Source organism: Mustelus asterias, chromosome 2, assembly GCF_964213995.1.
Source record: "Mustelus asterias chromosome 2, sMusAst1.hap1.1, whole genome shotgun sequence".
Classification (NCBI taxonomy): Eukaryota; Metazoa; Chordata; class Chondrichthyes; order Carcharhiniformes; family Triakidae; genus Mustelus; species Mustelus asterias.
This window is the reverse complement of record NC_135802.1, coordinates 39,519,763-39,538,315: the sequence shown is the minus strand read 5'-3', so window position 1 is coordinate 39,538,315 and position 18,553 is coordinate 39,519,763. Positions and strand designations below refer to the sequence as shown.

The following is an 18,553-nucleotide window of genomic DNA, read 5'->3' as shown; positions in this document are numbered from 1 at the left end:
ATGCCCGGACTGGGCAGTACATCAAATTCAACCCGGATCAGGCTTATCAGGAAGCCCTGGCTGCGGGGTTTGCTGCAATTGCGGGGATGTCGAATGTGCAGGGGGCGGTTGACTGCACCCATATCGCCCTCAGGGCCCCCCTACAGAATCCACAACAATTTGTTAATAGGAAGGGGTTCTACACCCTGAATGTACAAATGGTGTGTGACCACAATATGACCATCATGCACATCTGCACCAGACATCCAGGCAACGTGCATGACAGCTGCTTGTAAGGAGCTCGGACATCCCGCAAGCATTTGAAGAGGAGTCCAGGCTGTGGGGGTGGCACCTGGGTGATATGGGTTACCCGCTTCAGACATGGCTGATGACGCCTGTGCGGAGGCCTGTGACTGAGGCGGAGGCCCGTTATAATGAGGCCCATGTAGCCACCCGCGCGACAGTAGAGAGGGGCATTGGGCTCCTCAAGATGTGATTCCGGTGCCTGGACCGATCTGGAGGGGCCCTCCAGTACAGCCCCCTGATCTCCTCCCACATAGTGGTGGTGTGCTGTGCCTTGCACAATCTGGCTCTGCAGCGAGTTGACCTCTTGGAGGAGGAAGAGGACGTGGAGGATGACCAGCCGGCCGTCACTGGAGAGGATGACCAGCAGGAGGACGAGGAAGAGAACACCTTGGAACACCAGCCAGGCGGTGGAGAGCTGGCATCTCAGCTGAGGCATGCGAGGGTGGCTAGGGAGGCTCTGATAACCAGGTGGTTCAGTCGCTCGGGGATGGTGATTGTGGGTTCCATTCCCCCCACCTCCCCTCCCCAAAAATGCCTTCCATTTATCCTGCACATTGTCACACCAGAGTGCTGGGCCTGGGTACTCTGTGTTCGTGAGTTTTTTTCCAGGCAGGAGGGTGATGACGACTCGCTAAGCACCATTCTGATGATGCCCTGGTGCAAACCAGTCTGACTACTGCCTGAGATCCACATGCACGCTGGCACCTGTGCCCATGTCTGTCTAGTGGGTAAGGGATCCGAAACCCCCATACAGGGCCCTGGGGCGGGTGGGTTGGGGGACGGGAGGTCATTGCTCATGGGGTATGAGAGACCAATGGCTTCCTTTTCTCAGTGACACTGCATTGAGGGACCACCCCAACCGATATCACCATGAGGCATCCATCGGGTGATCGTCAATGGGGCAGGAATCCTATTCGAGACAACCTATTCGCAGGCGGTTGTTGAGAAAAACATTTATTTACAATAAAGGCGTTCAGATAAGCTGGTGAAACATAAAAACTTGTGAAAAGAAAACGTTAAGGTGCTTACATTTCTTTCTAACTAGTGCAGCCCTTCACCTGTGCCATCTTCCGAACCTTACGCTGCCCAACACGCCTCAGTGACTCCCCAGAATGTACATTGGAGGTGGAGGGGACCAGCTGCTGACCTCGCCTCGTGGCCTGTGACTGGCGTCCTCTGGACGCCCAGGACTGCTTCCAGGTGTCTGGGATGTTTCCATGACACCTTGTTATCCTGCTGCCCTTGAGATGCCCCAGTGTCAGGAAGAGGGGAGTCAGAAGGTGTTGCCATAGCCACAGTCTCTTGGCTGGAAGGCCTCGGCGTGGGCTCGAGCCCTTCCTCCTCCCTTGGGGTCCCTTTCAGCCCCTGGGTCACTCCATGGGACACTGGTGCTTCTGCAATGAGCTCCAGAAGCTCTGGTGTCACCTGGCACTGCCAGTCCTGGAGGACCACCTGTGTCCTACCCATGGTCGACCCCTCCGCAATGGCCACTTGAGTCGTGGGCCATCTCTCAATGACCGCAGCAAGTGCCCTCTGGGACTGGCCCACACTCTGCAAGCCCTCAGCTGTGGCCCTGAGACTGGGCCATGCTCTGCAAGCCCTCAGCCATGGCCCTCTGAGACTGGGCCACCTTCTCAAGGGTTGCTGCCATTGCCCGCTGTGTCTCAGCACTGGCCCGCTGGGTCTCCTGCAAGCTCTCGAGCTTCTCAGCCATGGGCCGCAGAATCTCGAGAAGCCTGCTCAGTCTCTCCGCTGTGGCCTGCTGTGACTTGGCCATTGCTTGGAGCCTGCCACCCATGGTGAGGATCCCCTGCCCCGGCTTTCCACTGCAGATGCCACCCTTGCAGTGTTGCCATTGGAAGCACGCATGACAGGCAATAGCTGGTCCGCCTGTAAGCTTTGGGACTCCTCCCAGCAGCCTCGCAGTTGGTCCAGTGTGGCTGTCAGCCCCTCCTGCATTCTCTGGCTCCATTGCTGCATCTCCAGCAGCTGAGGGAGAAGTGATCTCTGAGGACCAGCATGTAGCCTGGGGCCAGCTGAGTCCTCGCCTGCAGCAGGCCCCGCATGCCAGAGGCCTCGGACGTTCCCTCCTCCACCCGATGTACATCAGCAGATGTGTCGTGCTCACCAGATTGTGACCCAGAAGCCTCAACACTAACTGGACCCACCGACGTGTGTGTTTCTGCGATGGTGAGTTGTGAGGTACAAGCCGACAGATAAGCGGTGCCACACTCGGAGGTCCCTTCACCGATATTCTCCGAGGACTCATCCGAGCTATTGTTCTCAGGGTGGATGGGAGCTATAGCCGGGGCCTGCGGTCCAAAAGGCCCTGGGGCATCAGGATCTGTACAGGATACGAGGTTAAGTGCAAGGGAGGGCGAGGAATCCGGGATGCCAAACACATGAATCACATGGCTCCCTTGAACATAGAACAAAGAACCCAGAAAATTACATCACAGGAACAGGCCCTTTGGCCCTCCAACCCTATAGCGACCAGGTTGCCCATCTGATTTGTTTGCCCCTATCCTTCCAGGGGCCATATGCCTCTATTCCCATCCCATTCAGATAGCTGTAGAGATGCCCCTTAAATGTCCCTATTGTTTCCGCTTCCACGACCTCCCCGGGCAGTGAGTTCCAGGCACCCACTACCCTCTCTATGCAAATAAACATGCCTCGTACATCTCCTTTACACCTTGCCCCTTGCACCCGAAACTTGTGCCCCCAAGAAGTTGCCTCAAAGTGAGTGTAGGAATGACAGGTGCTCATGTCTGGATGGCAGACCGACCATGCTGTTGCTGACAGCCCGCGTCTCCCCTTCTCTGGTGAGCTCCAGCGCCCGCTCCTCGAAGGGGGCGAGGACCTGGTGGTCTGGCTCACCACCCCCTGTCTTCGCCCTCTCATGGGTGTTGTGTTTGGTCTTCTTCTGTGGAGACAGAAGGAACCATGAAATAAATGGTGGCGTGACTCATACAGAGAATCAGGTGGTGACCCTTAGAGGGCAAACACAGTGGGGCTCATTGCGGGGAAAGGAAGGAGGTGCTTGGGGGTCAGGAGCTGGAAGCATGCAGGGTACTGGGAATAGGAGGATCTGGGGGAGATATGGGGGAACATGCTGAATGGGGTTCAGCACTCACCCTTGCTGCACAGATGAGGTCACTGATTTTTCTCCGGCACTGCCTCGAGGTTCAGGGGGCCAGTGCCCTGGCACTGACCGAGGCGCGACTGCCTCCCAGGCTGCATGGCCATCAGCCCCCCTGGGTCTGCATCCTCCTGGGAGAAAGAGGGTGACCTGCCTCGCCTCAGCTGCATCCAGCAGCCTCCCCAAGTCGTCCTCAGAAAATTAGGGAGCTGGTCGTGCGCACATTGTCCTGCACTGCCTGCCTGTCCATTCTGGAGTTTTTTATGGAGCTGCCCCTCGATAGGGCAGATCAGCTGCAGGAAGTTTGACAGAGCATTCCAGCAAGTTCCATGCAGTTTGCTTGTTAGCATTGAGGGGAAAGCAAGTGAGCGCTTGCAGGTGTGCGGCTGGGGAGGTGGTGTGGGGGGGGGGGGGGGGGGGGGGGAGGGGGGGTGCGGGTGGATGAGTGCCTCAATGATTAGCAACAGGGGAGAGAGAGTGAGGTGTCTCACAGCCATCGGAGTGTAACTGAGATGGGGCCTTGTGTGGGAGGGTCCGGGCTGGGAGTGAGGGGGATCACTCTGCCTGATATCTGTAGGGGGGAGGGTGGATCTCTCTGCCTGAGATCATTGGGGGAAGGGGGGGTGTCCGCTGCCACTCTGCCTGAGATCGGTGGGGGGAAGAGGGGGGTCCGCTGCCACTCTGCCTGAGATCAGTGGAGGGCAAAGAGGGAGGGGGCCGCGATTGTTCTGGGTGGCGGAGGGTGGGGTGATAGGTGGGTCTGTAATGTTGTGGAGGTGGGGCAATGTCTGTGGGGGCTAGGGGGAGGCATTATCCGGCACCGGAACGATGTGACAGGCGCGCTTTTTCATTTTTTTTCTAACTGGGCATGTGCAGTTCAGAGCTCCAATCGTTTCGGGCGCGCTAAGCCCCACCAACAGTATGAATGGGACTGGCGATTTTTTTTTCAGGCTGAGTGCATCTGGGGGCGTCTGAAAGCAGATTCCCAAGTCGGATCCGCATTATGCCCAGATTCAGCACTTCGAATTAAAATGGTAAAATCAGGCTCGAAGTCTTAACATAATTGTGAGCAGGGAGATGCAAAAAGTATAAAATAAGTCAAAACTGAGCATGAATTGACTGTTTCACTCAGACAGGGGAAATAAAATTGTCGTAAAAACATTCTCTTGAGTTGGGACCAAGAGACAGAGGGTGATGACAGAAGGCTGCTTTAGTGACTGGAAGCCAGTGTCCAATGGCGTACCACAAGGATCTGTGTTGGACCTCCTATTATTCGTCATTTATACAAATGACATCTTTGACTATGTGGGGGTTAGGATTAGTAAGTTTGCAGATGACACAAAGATTAGACAGTTGGTTAACAGTGAGGCGGAGTGTCTTGGGCTACAAGAAGATATAGACGGAATGGTTGGCACCACATCTACAAATATTCAATCCCTCCACCACCGACTGTGTGAACTATCTACAAGATGCACTGCAGTAATTCACCAAAGATCCTCAGACAGCACCTTCCAAACCCACGACCACTTCCATCTAGAAGAACAAGGGCAGCAGATAAATGGGAACACCACCACCTGCAAGTTCCCCTCCAAGCCATTCACCATCCTGACTTGGAAATACATCGCCGTTCCTTCGCAGTCACTGGATCAAAATCCTGGAATTCCCTCCCTAACGGCATTGTGCGTCAACCCACAGAACATGGACTGCACCGATTCAAGAAGGCAGCTCACCACCACCTTCTCAAGGGCAACTAGGGATGGGCAATAAAGGCTGGCCAGCCAGCGACGCCCATGTCCCACGAATGAATGAAAAAAAGGTCAAACAGGCAGATAAGTGGCAGATGGAATTTAACCCTGAAAAGTGTGAGGTGATACACTTCAGAACGAGTAATTTGACACGAAAGCACTCAGTGAATGGTAGAACATTAGGAAGTTTGTCCACAGATCTCAGAAAGCGGAAGGGCACGTTAGTAGGGTGGTGAAAAAGGCATATGGGACACTTGCCTTTATCAATCGAGGCGTAGATTACAAAAGCAGGGAAGAAATTTGGAGTTGTATAGAAATTTGGTGAGGCCACAGCGAGAGTACTGTGTGCAGTTCTGGTCGCCACATTATAGGAAAGATGTGATTGCACTGGAGGAGGTGCAGAGGAGATTCACCAGGATGATGCCTGGGATGGAACATTTAAGTTATGAAGTGAAGTTGCGTAAGCTTGGGTTGTTTTCGTTGGAGCAGAGAAGACTGAGGGGCGACCTGATTGAGGTGTACAAGATTATGATAGACTTGGACAGAGTGGATAAGGAGCAGCTGTTCACCTTAGTTAAAGGGTCAGTCATGAGGCGACATAGTTTCATGGTGTGGGGCAGGAGGTTCGGGGGGGGTGTGAGGAAAAGCTTTTTTACCCAGTGGGTGGTGACAGTCTGGAATGCGCTGCCTGGGAGGATGGTAGAGGTGGATTGCCTCACATCCTTTAAAAAGTATCTGGATGAGCACTTTGCACATCATAACATTCAGGGCCAGAAACAGAAAATGCTGGAAAATCTCAGCAGTTCTGACAGCATCTGTGGGGAGAGAATAGAGCCAATGTTTCGAGTCTAGATGACCCTTCGTCAGAACTACTTCATCACCTAGACTCGAAATGTTGGCTCTATTCTTTCCCCACAGATGCTGTCGGACCTGCTGAGACTTGCCAGCATTTTCTGTTTTTGTTTCCGATTCCAGCATCCACAGTATTTTGCTTTTATAACATTCAGGGCTATGGGACATGTGCTGGCAGATCCACTTAGATAGGAGTTCAGGTGTTTCTAATGTGTCGATGCGGACAAAATGAGCCAAAGGGCCTCCTCCACACTGTATGGTTCTATGATTCTATGAAGATATACAGATAGCAGATGGACAACATTTTGTTCCTAGAATGTTCCCCAGCACTTAAATCCTTCTTGTTGCTTACCACAAAAATTTGCTCAAGATTTTCCTTGGTTAATCTATTAGAGGAGAATAAGTATGATGGAAGTAATCAAAAAAGTTAGCATTTCTATTCTAGTTGATTCAACTTTGAATGAGAATCAGTCTCTTTCTCTATTCCCTTGAGCCCCAAATCAAAATAAAGTTCCAAGTTTCTCTGGAGATGTAACTACCTGGCTCATTCATTTCCCTGATTTCAAGGAAGTTGTTTAATATCATAGCTAGGATTAAAATGTCAATCGGAACACATTAACTGAACAGCTGTAAAAATTATTTTACAGTCATAATTCCTCCTCCCCTGTAAAAGTAATCTTGACAAATATGGCTCAAAGAATTAAATGCACATTATAAATTAAAGCTCTGTTCTATTCCCGCATTCCTAACAAAGGAAACAATATCTGAGCTAAGTGTTTTGATAATTCCTTAATCCTGACCACCAAGCGGATTGGTGGTGGATCCACAAGGTAGCGACTGTCAGACACAGTTACTTCATTTATTTTCCTCTTTCATTAATCTAATCTGTCACTTCAGCTATTGAAGGTTACACTACATTGCCTTGTGGGTCCGAGGAGAACCATTTCTATCGTATGAGCATCACCAAAGCAGTAAATGCTTGACTGGTTTTACAGGCTGCTAACCACAAACACAACAGTGAAGTGAAAGCATTTATTGAGTAACGCAAACACTTGAGCATTTGTGTTATTTGACAAAAGTTCCTACATGTTTGGAGACCAGACAGGGAGACTTTTAGAGAGTAGGATACAAATAAGCAAAGTAACAATAACCACATTTATAGCACCAAACAGGTCTCAATACTCTGTACAACCTTGCTTCACTACTGTCAAATCAGCTCCTTTTATTGGATCCAGGAATACAACAACATGGCATGGGCAAGATTTGTTGTACAGAAGTCGCAAACACAAATCTCATGCACATGCATTTAGTCAACAGTAAATTTATACTATCATGGTCCGATACTAAGTAGTCGTTTTACAGAAAAATCTACACACAAAGACGTTCTTAAAATCAGGACAACAAATAAGCAACAAGAAGAGAGGACACCAGAAAAACTCAGCAGGTCTGCCAGCAACTATCAGGAGAGAAACAAAGTTCATGTTTCAAATGTTTTCTAAACGTTGGAGGAGTGAACAGTGAGGGCAAGGGGGACCCCATCATGGTTATGAGAGGGAGGGGAAGGGGTGATGGCAAGAGATGCAGGAAATGGGTCAAACTCGGTTGCATGCTCTGTTAACCACAGTGGGAGAGAAACCTCGGTTAAGGAAAAAGGCAGACATCGAACAAGAACCATTTTTGAAGGTAGCATCACCAGAGCCGATGTGACAGAGGTGGAGAAACTGGAAGATTGGGATGCAGTCCTTACAGGGAGTAGGGTGTGATAAGCAGTTTAGTTACAGAACATCGAGCCGATAGAAATCCAAATATGCTAATGATGACATAGACCCAACTCCAGCTGGGAACTGCAGCTAATGGGAGCCATCTCTCTTTTCTACCGCTGACACGCAACACAAGAGGTTGGAACAGGAATGGATCATATGGTCCATCAAGCCTGCTCCACCGTGCAATACAATCATGGATGGTCTTGAGCTTCAACTCCGCTTTCCTACCGTAACGCCATATCCCTTGATTCCCTGAGACATCAAAAATCGGCCAACCCCAGCCTTAAATAATCTTTAACAATGTAACATCTACAATCCTCTGAGATAGACAAGTCCAAAGATTCACAACCCAATTTTCTCACCTCAGTCCTAAATGATCGTCCCCGATGCTGAGATTGCTCCTGTGTTTCAGGTACCCCAGCCAAGGGAAACAACCTCTCAGTTCTACCCTATCAAGACTCTCCAGAATAGTGTATGTCTCAATGAGATCACTTCTCATTTTTCCGAACCCCAGAGATTATATGCCTCTCATCCCAGAAACCAATCGAGTGGACATTCACTTTATTGTCTCCAATGAATGCAACTATATTCTTCCTTAAGTATGGAGACCAACACTGAACACAGTATTTCAAGTGTGGTCTCACCAAAGTCCTGTACAACTGTAGCATGACTTCTTTATTGATGTACTCCAATTTCTATGCAATCAAAATCAATAGGCCATTACCTTCCTAATTGCTTGCTGTTCCTATATGCTAATTTTGTGTTCTTTAATTTGTTCATGGGATATGGTTAGGACATTTATTGTCCATCCCTATTGTCCCTTGAGGTGGTGGTGGTGAACTGCCTTCTTGAACTACTGCGGTCCACGTGTTGTAGGAATACCCATAGTGTTGTTAGGGAGCTTCAGGATTTTGATCCAGAAACAGTAAAGGAACTGTGATATAGTTCCAAGTCAGGATGGTGTATGGATTGGAGGGGAACTCGAAGGTAATGGTGTTTCCATGCATTAGATGTCTTTGTCCTTCTGGGTGGTAGAGGTCAAGGATAAGGTGCTGTCAAAAGAACCTTGATGCGCTGCTGCAGTGCATTTTGTAAATGGTACACACTGCTGCCAGAGTGTGTTGATGGTCGAGGGATTGAATGTTGAATCAGTGGATGGAGTGTCAATCTAGTGGGCTGCTTTGTCCTGGATGATATCAAGCTTCTTGAAAGTCATTGGGCTGCACTCATCCAGGCAAGTGGAGAATTCCATTAGACTTCTGATTGTGCCTTGTGGATGGTAGAAAGGCTTCGGGGAGTCAGGAGGTGAGTTATTCGCTGCACAATTCCATTCTCTGATCTGTTCTTGTACCCATAGTATTTACGGTAATACCATTTAATGTCATGGGGAGATAGTTAGATTCTCTCTTGTTGGAGATGGTCATTGCCTGGACATTTGTGTGGCACGAATGTCACATGTCACTTGTCAACCCAAGCCTAGATATTGCGCCGGTCTTGCTGCATCTGGACATGGGCTGCTTTAGTATCTGGGGAGATGCAAATGGTTCTGAATGTTGTGCAATCATCAGTAATCCCTACTTCTGATCTCATTATGGAGGGGAGGTCATTAATGAAGCAGCTGATGATGGTGGAGCCTAGGACACTCCGCTGACTGCATTGATGTCCCAGAACTGACTGACTTCCAACAACCACAACGATCTCTGTGCCAGGTATGACTCCAACCAGTGGAGAGCTTCCTCCAAATTCCCATTGATTTTAGTTTTTCCAGGGTAGTCACCTTCACCTAGAGTTCAGCTCTTTTGTTCATGTTTGGACTAAGGCTGTAGTGAGGTCAGACGCTGAATGCCTAAATGTCAGTGAGCAGCTTATTGTAGTTTAAGTGCCATTTGATAGCATTGTTGATGACTCCTGCCATCACTTTGCGGAAGTTTGAGACGAGACTGATGGGGTCATAATTGGCTCGAGCTTTTTGTGGACAAGACATACCTGGACAATTTTCCACATTGCTGGATAAACGCCAGCATTGTATATGTACTGGAAGAGTTAGCTAGGGAAGTAGCAAGTTTTGTAGCACAGGTCTTCAGTACTATTTTTTTCAACTGTTATTGCCTCAACAACATTTCTGGAACAACGAACTCAAAGAAGCTTCCAACGCAGGACTTGTGTACATAATCTCAATTGACTCTTCACTGCATTACTGATTAAATTCAGCATTGCCAGACAATGTATTTTGAAGAAGTTAGTAAACTGAGGTTATATCTATCTGTTCAGGTCCTGAAAATACCCATTGCGTTATTCAAAGGTCAGCAAATCCTCCTGATCTCCTGCCCAACATTTAATCCTCACCAATATCCCCATATCAAATCAGAATATTTATCTCATTGTTTGTGGAATCTCTTGTAACGCGATTGTTACATTTCCCTTGAGTACAAATTATAGAGTCATTAATTTTAGGAGGCTGTTCTGCTCATTGAGCTTAAATTAGATCTTGGAAATATCAAGTAAATTCATCCCAATACTGTTTGCTCTCCATAGCTCTGCAATGTTTTTCTTTTTTGAGTAGTTATCCAATCCTTTTTGAAAGTTATGACTGAATCTGCTTTCACCACATTTTTAGCTTGTGCTTTGCAGATCATTGCTCACTGAGTGAATAAAACTTCCTTCATCCTCTGGTCCTTCTGCCAATTCTTTAAATCTGTGTCATCTGATTACTATCCTTCTGTCAGTAGAAACAGTTTTTTGCCTTTTGCTGAATCCTTCATAATATTGAACATCTCTGGTTATTCTCCCCAAAACCTTCTGCATTGCAAAAATAATCCTAATTTATCTAATTGTTCCATAAAACTGAAGTCCATCACCCCTACTATCATAGTAAATCCTCTCTGCAATTTCTCCAAGTCCTTGACATCCTCCCTAAAATGCCCAGAAAAAGATGCAATATTCCAGAGAAGTGAGTTTATAAAGGTGCTGCATAACTATGATTTTGTACTTGATTATTATCATTGTTTCTCTTTCCGCACCGAGTGGTGCGCAAGACACTTTAATCTGATTCATAGCAAGATTTACCCAGAACAAGTGACTAGCCTGTTGTCAGAGGCTTATAATCTATGGGGTGCGATTCTGCACCAAGCATGGCTGATCAGGAGTCTCTCCCCCTCTTACAGCCTGTCGGCAGCATATTGTTGTAAGGATTTGCAGGTTGATACTCAACCTGTTGGCCACATTATGAACGTACCTTCCCTTGCCATTAAGTCCTAGGATGGGACTTGAACCTGGACCTTCTGGCTCAGAGGCAGGGATGTTACCTACTGTGACACAAGGCCTACATAATTGATTACACTTCATGTAAATCATTTCACATCATAGGATACTCAATGGCTATAATTCATATGGTCTTTCTTAGTATATCACTTTATGTTATTAAAACTGCTCTGTAACAATAAAATGTTTTTGGAACTCTGATCAATGATTTCTACATGATCTTGGCCAATAGACTTTTATAGAATCTTTCTCCACATTAAAAAAAAAGCTGGAAACTTGCAACTCAAATTGAACTCATTCCCAAATCTACATGATTGCCTCAGATAGTGTTCTTATAGGGTAGGGCGACCTATTGAAATAAAATTTGTATTTGCTTCTGGGGAGTAACTCAGACCAGGCACCAGGGAAGAAGAACATTTAAACCCTCCTTCAAGATTCTTGGTAATGATTGAATTGCAGTTATTAAAGGAGGATATTTTGCATTTAAAATCATGTGCATCTCTGAATCGAACTTCAAAATATATAACATTTCTCAGTATTAATAAATGCAAGGATTTTTTCAACTGCTTTTCACTAAATGACAACAAAATATTAATTTTTAAGTAATGAAAGGAAAAAAAATAAAATTAAGTTACACAAAAACAGGTAGTGAACAATGCTTCACAGTGTCACTGTCAAATATCATGGGGAGGATCTGTGGGTGTGGTGGAGAGGGAGGATGGAGATCTTTTGAACAAAATATTTAACTTGTTGAACTGAAAACTTGGCTTATAAACCTTAAGTTTTAAAAATATATATTAATAAATTGGATAATTAGATTTATTGACAGGATCAATAAATGTGTGCAGTGTTACTATGTACACTGACATATCATTTGAATGGATGGCAAGTATCTCTATATGCATATATTATATAAATATACATACATACACACACACGCACTCAAATACATTTATATTCTATATACTGCTTTCTTATATAATGCACATACATTATATTAACAAATCATATCAGCAACCTTGTTCTATTATACTAACCTAATAAGGTGATTCACATTCAATGTTTACAAATAAAAATCGAGCAGAAAGAAGTTGATCATTTCTAATATTGCCTTATGATCAAGCTGCAATGGATTCACCAGAATCAGCATAAGCCACGTCATGTTCAGAAAAATCCTTAATCATTTTCAACTGGTTAAGATACTTACCTTGCTTTCTTTAGTTGGAGACTCCTCTTTAATGCCAGGAATTATTTTAAAAGTTATTGCTCCTTGTGACTGAGCCTAGACAAAATTGTAAAATTGTAAAATATTAGTTAATAAGCTACAAGTACAACTCGTCATATAGAACATAGAACATCACAGCGCAGTACAGGCCCTTCGACACTCAATGTTGCGCCGACCTGTGAAACCAATCTAAAGCCCATCTAACCTACACTATTCCAATATCATCCACGTGTTTATCCAATGACCATTTAAATGCCCTTAATGTTGGCGAGTCCACTAGTGTTGCAAGCAGGGCATTCCACACCCTTACTACTCTGAGTAAAGAACCTACGTCTGACATCTGTCCTATATCTATCACCCCTCAATTTAAAGCTATGTCCCCTCGTGCTAGCCATCATCATCCGAGGAAAAAGGCTCTCACTGTCCACCCTATCTAATCCTCTGATCATCTTGTATGCCTCTATTAAGTCACCTCTTAACCTTCTTCTCTCTAACGAAAACCGCCTCAAGTCCCTCAGCCTTTCCTCATAAGACCTTCCCACCATACCAGGCAACATCCTGGTAAATCTCCTCTGCACCCTTTCCAATACTTCCACATCCTTCCTATAATACGGCGACCAGAACTGTACGCAATGCTCCAAGTGCGGCGGCACCAGTTTTGTACAGCTGCAACATGACCTCATGGCTCCGAAACTCAATCCCTCTACCAATAAAAGCTAACACACCGTACATCTTCTTAACAACCCTATCAACCTGGGTGCCAACTTTCAGGGATTTATGCACATGGACACCGAGATCTCTCTGCTCAGCCACACTACCAAGTATCTTACCATTAGCCCAGTACTCTGTATTCCTGTTACTCCTTCCAAAGTGAATCACCTCACACTTTTCCGCATTAAACTCCATTTGCCACCTCTCAGCCCAGCTCTGCAGCTTATCTATGTCCCTCTGTAACCTGCAATGTCCTTCCGCACTGTCCACAACTCCACCGACTTTAGTGTCATCCGCAAATTTACGAACCCATCCTTCTACGCCCTCATCCAGGTCATTTATAAAAATGACAAACAGCAGTGGCCCCAAAACAGATCCTTGCAGTACACCACTAGTAACTGAACTCCATGATGAACATTTCCTATCAACCACCACCCTCTGTCTTCTTACAGCTAGCCAATTCCTGATCCAAACCGCTAAATCGCTTGCAAGAATGTCAAAAGTATCTAATGATCCAATGAATTTTAAAAAGATTAAAATTAGCTCTCTCCATTTATGGTTTTTTCAGTACCTTTTTATCAATGGTTCTTAAAAGTGGATCTATCACTCAGAAGGTTACCTTACCCTCCCAGAGGTGCATACATACGAGTGGGATTACCTCGTATCTGATTCGAGGATTTATAATGGATTTTTGCCAAATCACCACATTCTCTTAGAAATAGTGAATGTTCTCACAAGGCCTAGATATTTACAATTGCATTCAAAGAAAAACCACATTAAAACAAATAGCAGTATGATGCTAAGCAAATAAAGTTAGAAGCTAAGTATAACAAAAAAACTGCTCAATTAATTGCTCTCAAGTTTAGCTTTGCATTTAATTTAAATGCCTGCCAAATTGATTAATTATATTCTTCATACTTTACTGTGAATTACAACTTGCAGCACAATTAACTGTATCAAGGAAACTAGCTACATATCTCCCAAAAAAAGCTTTTAAACTAACTACTGGGCTTTTCCACAAAACCTGTTTTTAATTCCAATGGTGTTGAAAGGTTTCTAGGAAGTAACAGTTGAGGCCTCCTCCCAGATCGAGAGAAGGTTTGCTGCAAGGGACAAAAACAATTTGTATGTTAATGTCGAACAGCTTTTGCTGTCCACTCAACAATGTCTCCATCACTGAGCTGGTGACTTCTTTATGTCACACAAATGGAATGAGAAGAAAGCTGATAAAAGTGTGACGAGAATGATAAGTGGAAATAATTGTGGACAGAAATCATGTATAGATTGCACAGTAGTCTGCTAAAGCTGCCAAGAAATCATGAAAGTGTGAGCTGGATGCATCCACATTTTCAGTCTTCTGTAGTGTGCCAATTAAAGCACGACAATATTCATGCATCTGCTCAAAGAAATTTGGAGCCAAATCAGGCTACAACATGAAAAGTGTACCAGTTTCACATAGTAAACATGGAAGCAGGAGTAAACCATTCAGCTCCATGAGTCTGTTCTGCCATTGAATTAGATCATGACATAGATCTTAACTCAATTTACCTACCTTGGTCCAAATTGTTGTAGCCGTAGCTAACAAAATTCAATCAATCCCAATTCTGAAATTTTCAACTGATACAAACGCAGCAATATTTTGGGAGAGGACTTTCCTTTACCCTTTGGATGAAGTAATGTATCTGGACATCATCCTTAATATAGCCGAGTTCTAATTTAAAGGTTATGCCCTCTTTGGACTCCCTAAAAAGAGAACAAAGAACAATACAGCACAGGAACAGGCCCTTCGGCCCTCCAAACCTGCGCCGTTCATGTGCCCACTGGACCATTCTTTTGTATCCCTCTATTCCCAGTCTGTTCATGTGGCTATCTAGATAAGTCTTAAACGATCCCAGCGTGTCCGCCTCAATCACCTTGCTTGGCAGTGCATTCCAGGCCCCCACCACCCTCTGTGTAAAATACGTCCCCCTGACATCTGTGTTGAACCTTGCCCCCCTCACCTTGAACCCGTGACCCCTTGTGTTCGTCACCTCCAACCTGGGAAAAAGCTTCCCACTGTTCACCCTATCTATGCCCTTTATAATTTTATACACCTCTATTAGGTCGCCCCTCATCCTCCGTCTTTCCAGGGAGAACAACCCCAGTTTACCCAATCTCTCCTCATAATCCTCCATACCAGGCAACATCCTGGTAAACCTTCTCTGTACTCTCTCCAAAGCCTCCACGTCCTTCTGGTAGTGTGGCAACCAGAACTGGATGCAGAATTCCAAATGTGGCCTAACCATCATTCTATACAGCTGCAACATCATATGCCAACTTTTATATTCTATGCCCCATCCAATAAAGGCAAGCATGCCATATGCCTTCTTCACCACCCTCTCCACCTGTGCTGCCACCTTTAAGGATCTGTGGACTTGTACACCCAGGTCCCTCTGTGTGTCTATACTCCTGATGGTTCTGCCATTTATTCTATAGCTCCCCCTTACATTAGATCTACCAAAATGCATCACTTCACATTTATCTGGATTAAATTCCATCTGCCATTTCTCCGCCCAACGTTCCAGCCTATCTATATCCTGCTGTATTCTCTGACAATGTTCATCACTATCTGCAACTCCAGCAATCTTCGTGTCGTCCGCAAACTTACTGATCACACCAGTTACATCTTCCTCCAAATCATTTATATATATCACAAACAGCAGAGGTCCCAGTACAGAGCCCTGCGGAACACCACTAATCACTGACCTCCAACCGGAAAAAGACCCCTCCACTGCTACCCTCTGTCTTCTATGGTGAAGCCAGTTCTCCACCCATCTAGCTAGCTCACCTTTTATCCCGTGAGATTTAACCTTTTGCACCAGCCTGCCATGAGGGACCTTGTCAAACGCTTTACAAAAATCCATATAGACGACATCCACGGCCCTTCCCTCGTTTTTGTCACCTCCTCAAAAAACTCAACCAAATTTGTGAGGCATGACCTCCCTCGTACAAAACCATGCTGTCTATCACTAATGAGATTATTCCGTTCTAAATGCGCATATATCCTATCTCTAAGAATCTTCTTAGAGGGCATCTTTTTTTCTCCATTTGCTCTGTCAATTCCTCTCGTTACCTCAAACACCCCAATTATCATCCTTAATCATCCACTTAAGAGGATAAAAGCCAAGTATATGTACAAGCCTCATAATTTAATCCATTTAGACCGAGTGTCATTCTGGTGAATTGGTATTGCAATTCCTCTAAGTTATTATGTTCTTCCTGAGGTATAGTACCCAGAACGGTATGAAGCGCTCCAGATGCAGTATAACCAAAGTCTGTACAACTGCATCAGAACTTTCAGCCTTTTGCATTCCAGCCTCATTGACAATAAACTTATTTTATTACTTGAATTAATTTTTTGTACTAGTTCACTAATATTTAGTGAATTCTGGATAATCGGGGAGATGGTGGTGTAATGCCAATGTTACTGGGCTAGTAATCTAGAGGTCCAGGCTAATGGTCTGGGCGGCACGGTAGCACAGTGGTGAGCACTGCTGCTTCACAGCTCCAGGGACCTGGGTTCGATTCCCGGCTTGGGTCACTGTCTGTGTGGAGTCTGCATATTCTCCTCGTGTCTGCGTGGGTTTCCTCCGGGTGCTCCGGTTTCCTCCCACAGTCCAAAGATGTGCGGGTTAGGTTGATTGGCCATGCTAAAAATTGCCCTTAGTGTCCTGAGATGCGTAGATTGGAGGGATTAGCAGGTGGATATGTAGGGATATGGGGGTAGGGCCTGGGTGGGATTGTGGTCAGTGCAGACTCGATGGGCTGAATGGCTTCTTTCTGTACTGTAGTGTTTCTATGATTCTATGAACATGGGCTCAAACCCAACAATGGCAGCTAACTTTGGTGGCACAGTAAAAAGCGTTGATCAGAACAGAATATTTTTTAAACGCTAAGAAACTAGCTCAAAGTATCACCTGCCATTCTCTTCAATACCTCCTTTAGAAATTGAACAGCTTGCTCCACAAAACCATTCGAAGCTAGATGAAAGGGCGCATTACGCACATGGCATATGCCATTCTTTGGCATGAATTCTTGAAATAATTCACTTGTAAACATAGTGCTGTTAGCCGAAAGAAACAAATCTGGCAAACCACGCGTTGCAAAAATTTGACGCAGCTTTTCAATTGTCACAGAAGCTGTAGTATTACTCATATGTCCTTCCAACCACTTTGAATGCACATCTGCGACAACAAAAAATATGTGATTCATCAAAGTCCCCATCAAGTCCGGACTACAGACGAACTGGCCACTCCCAAGGGTGAAGTGGCACTGGTGGCGCCATTTTCTCTGATACGCCAAACAGGACTCCACCTTGTTCTCCAAGTCCAGATCCATATTCGGTCACCAAACATATGACCCGGCTGGACTTGGCATTCACGACGCACCGGGATGAGCCACTTGAATTTCATCCATGACTTGCGAATGACCAGAGGGCAGAACAACTACTCTTGATCCCCACAGTATGCATCCATCCTGTACACTTAACTCATCCTTATGGTTTCAACTCATCACATTCAATAATAGTTGGTCATCCTTGTATCTGAAATTTCTTGACTTGAGATAGGATAGGATCTCTATCCGTCCACTGCCTAATTGGTTTAGCTCACTGGAGATTAGGCAAATCTCAAATAAGAAAATTATCTCAGACACAATACCTTGGATGGCAAATTTGGTAAAAAGAGGCAATTCAATGCGCCCGCATTTGCGCTGTCTTTCCCTCCTCAGTACACGACACTGTACTGATAAGCTGACAGTGCAAGTGCCAAGTGCTGTATTCTTGCTGAGAGATGGGAGCATCACATTTCAACTCATTACATTTCATCTCATCAACGGCTGGTGGTTGGTACATATGGTGAATGAATGACCATGGAAAGTAGCATGGAGCAAACATTGTTGACAGATCTGGCAAGAACTTTCCATAATTGTTTACGAAGCCCAAAAATGCCCTGAGCACGGACACATTCTTCGGCTCCAGAGCTCCCTCAATGGCTCAAATGCTTCCTTCCATATGACATGAGCCTTGTGCAGTGATTCTGTGGTCTAGATACTCTACACTTTGTGTCTGCAAATTGCATTTGCTCCTCTTCAGTTACAGTACCGCCTCTGAAAACTTTTTCAAAACTTGATCCAGATTGCTGAGGTGCTTCTCATCAGTTTTTCCTGTAATTAAGGTGTCATCCAGGTAGACTGCAACCTGCAGAATCCCTTGCAACAGGTTGTCCCTTGTCCTTTGAAAGATCGCCGTACTGGAGAATAAGCCAAAAACCAAATGATTGTACTTGATCAACCCTTCATGCATGTTGATGGTCACGCACCACTTCAAATCTTCCTTAGAGTTTTAAAGTTACAGTTTGTTTTAAACTTTAGTTTTTTTAAAGTTTGAAGTTTATTTATTAGTGTCACAAGTAGGCTTACATTAACACTGCAATTAAGTTACTGTGAAAATCCCCTAGTCGCCACACTCCGGCGCCCATTCGGGTACATTGAGGGAGAATTTAGTATGGCCAATGCACCGAACCAGCACGTCTTT

The 18,553-nt window shown here is 45.5% G+C and overlaps 1 protein-coding gene across 5 annotated transcripts in view; it reads right to left on the bottom strand.

The window, feature by feature from the left end:
- The window catches only part of mpp7a (MAGUK p55 scaffold protein 7a), a 449,393-nt gene that overhangs the window by 126,959 nt on the left and 303,881 nt on the right, over positions 1-18,553 (bottom strand). For 3 of the 5 annotated variants that reach the window (XM_078233768.1, XM_078233778.1, XM_078233787.1), the window contains one exon: positions 12,253-12,327. The exons of the other annotated variants lie outside the window; for them this stretch is intronic. In XM_078233768.1, coding sequence (XP_078089894.1) covers positions 12,253-12,327 — 75 coding nt within the window. The remainder of the gene's footprint in view (positions 1-12,252; positions 12,328-18,553) is intronic. 5 annotated transcript variants of the gene reach the window in all.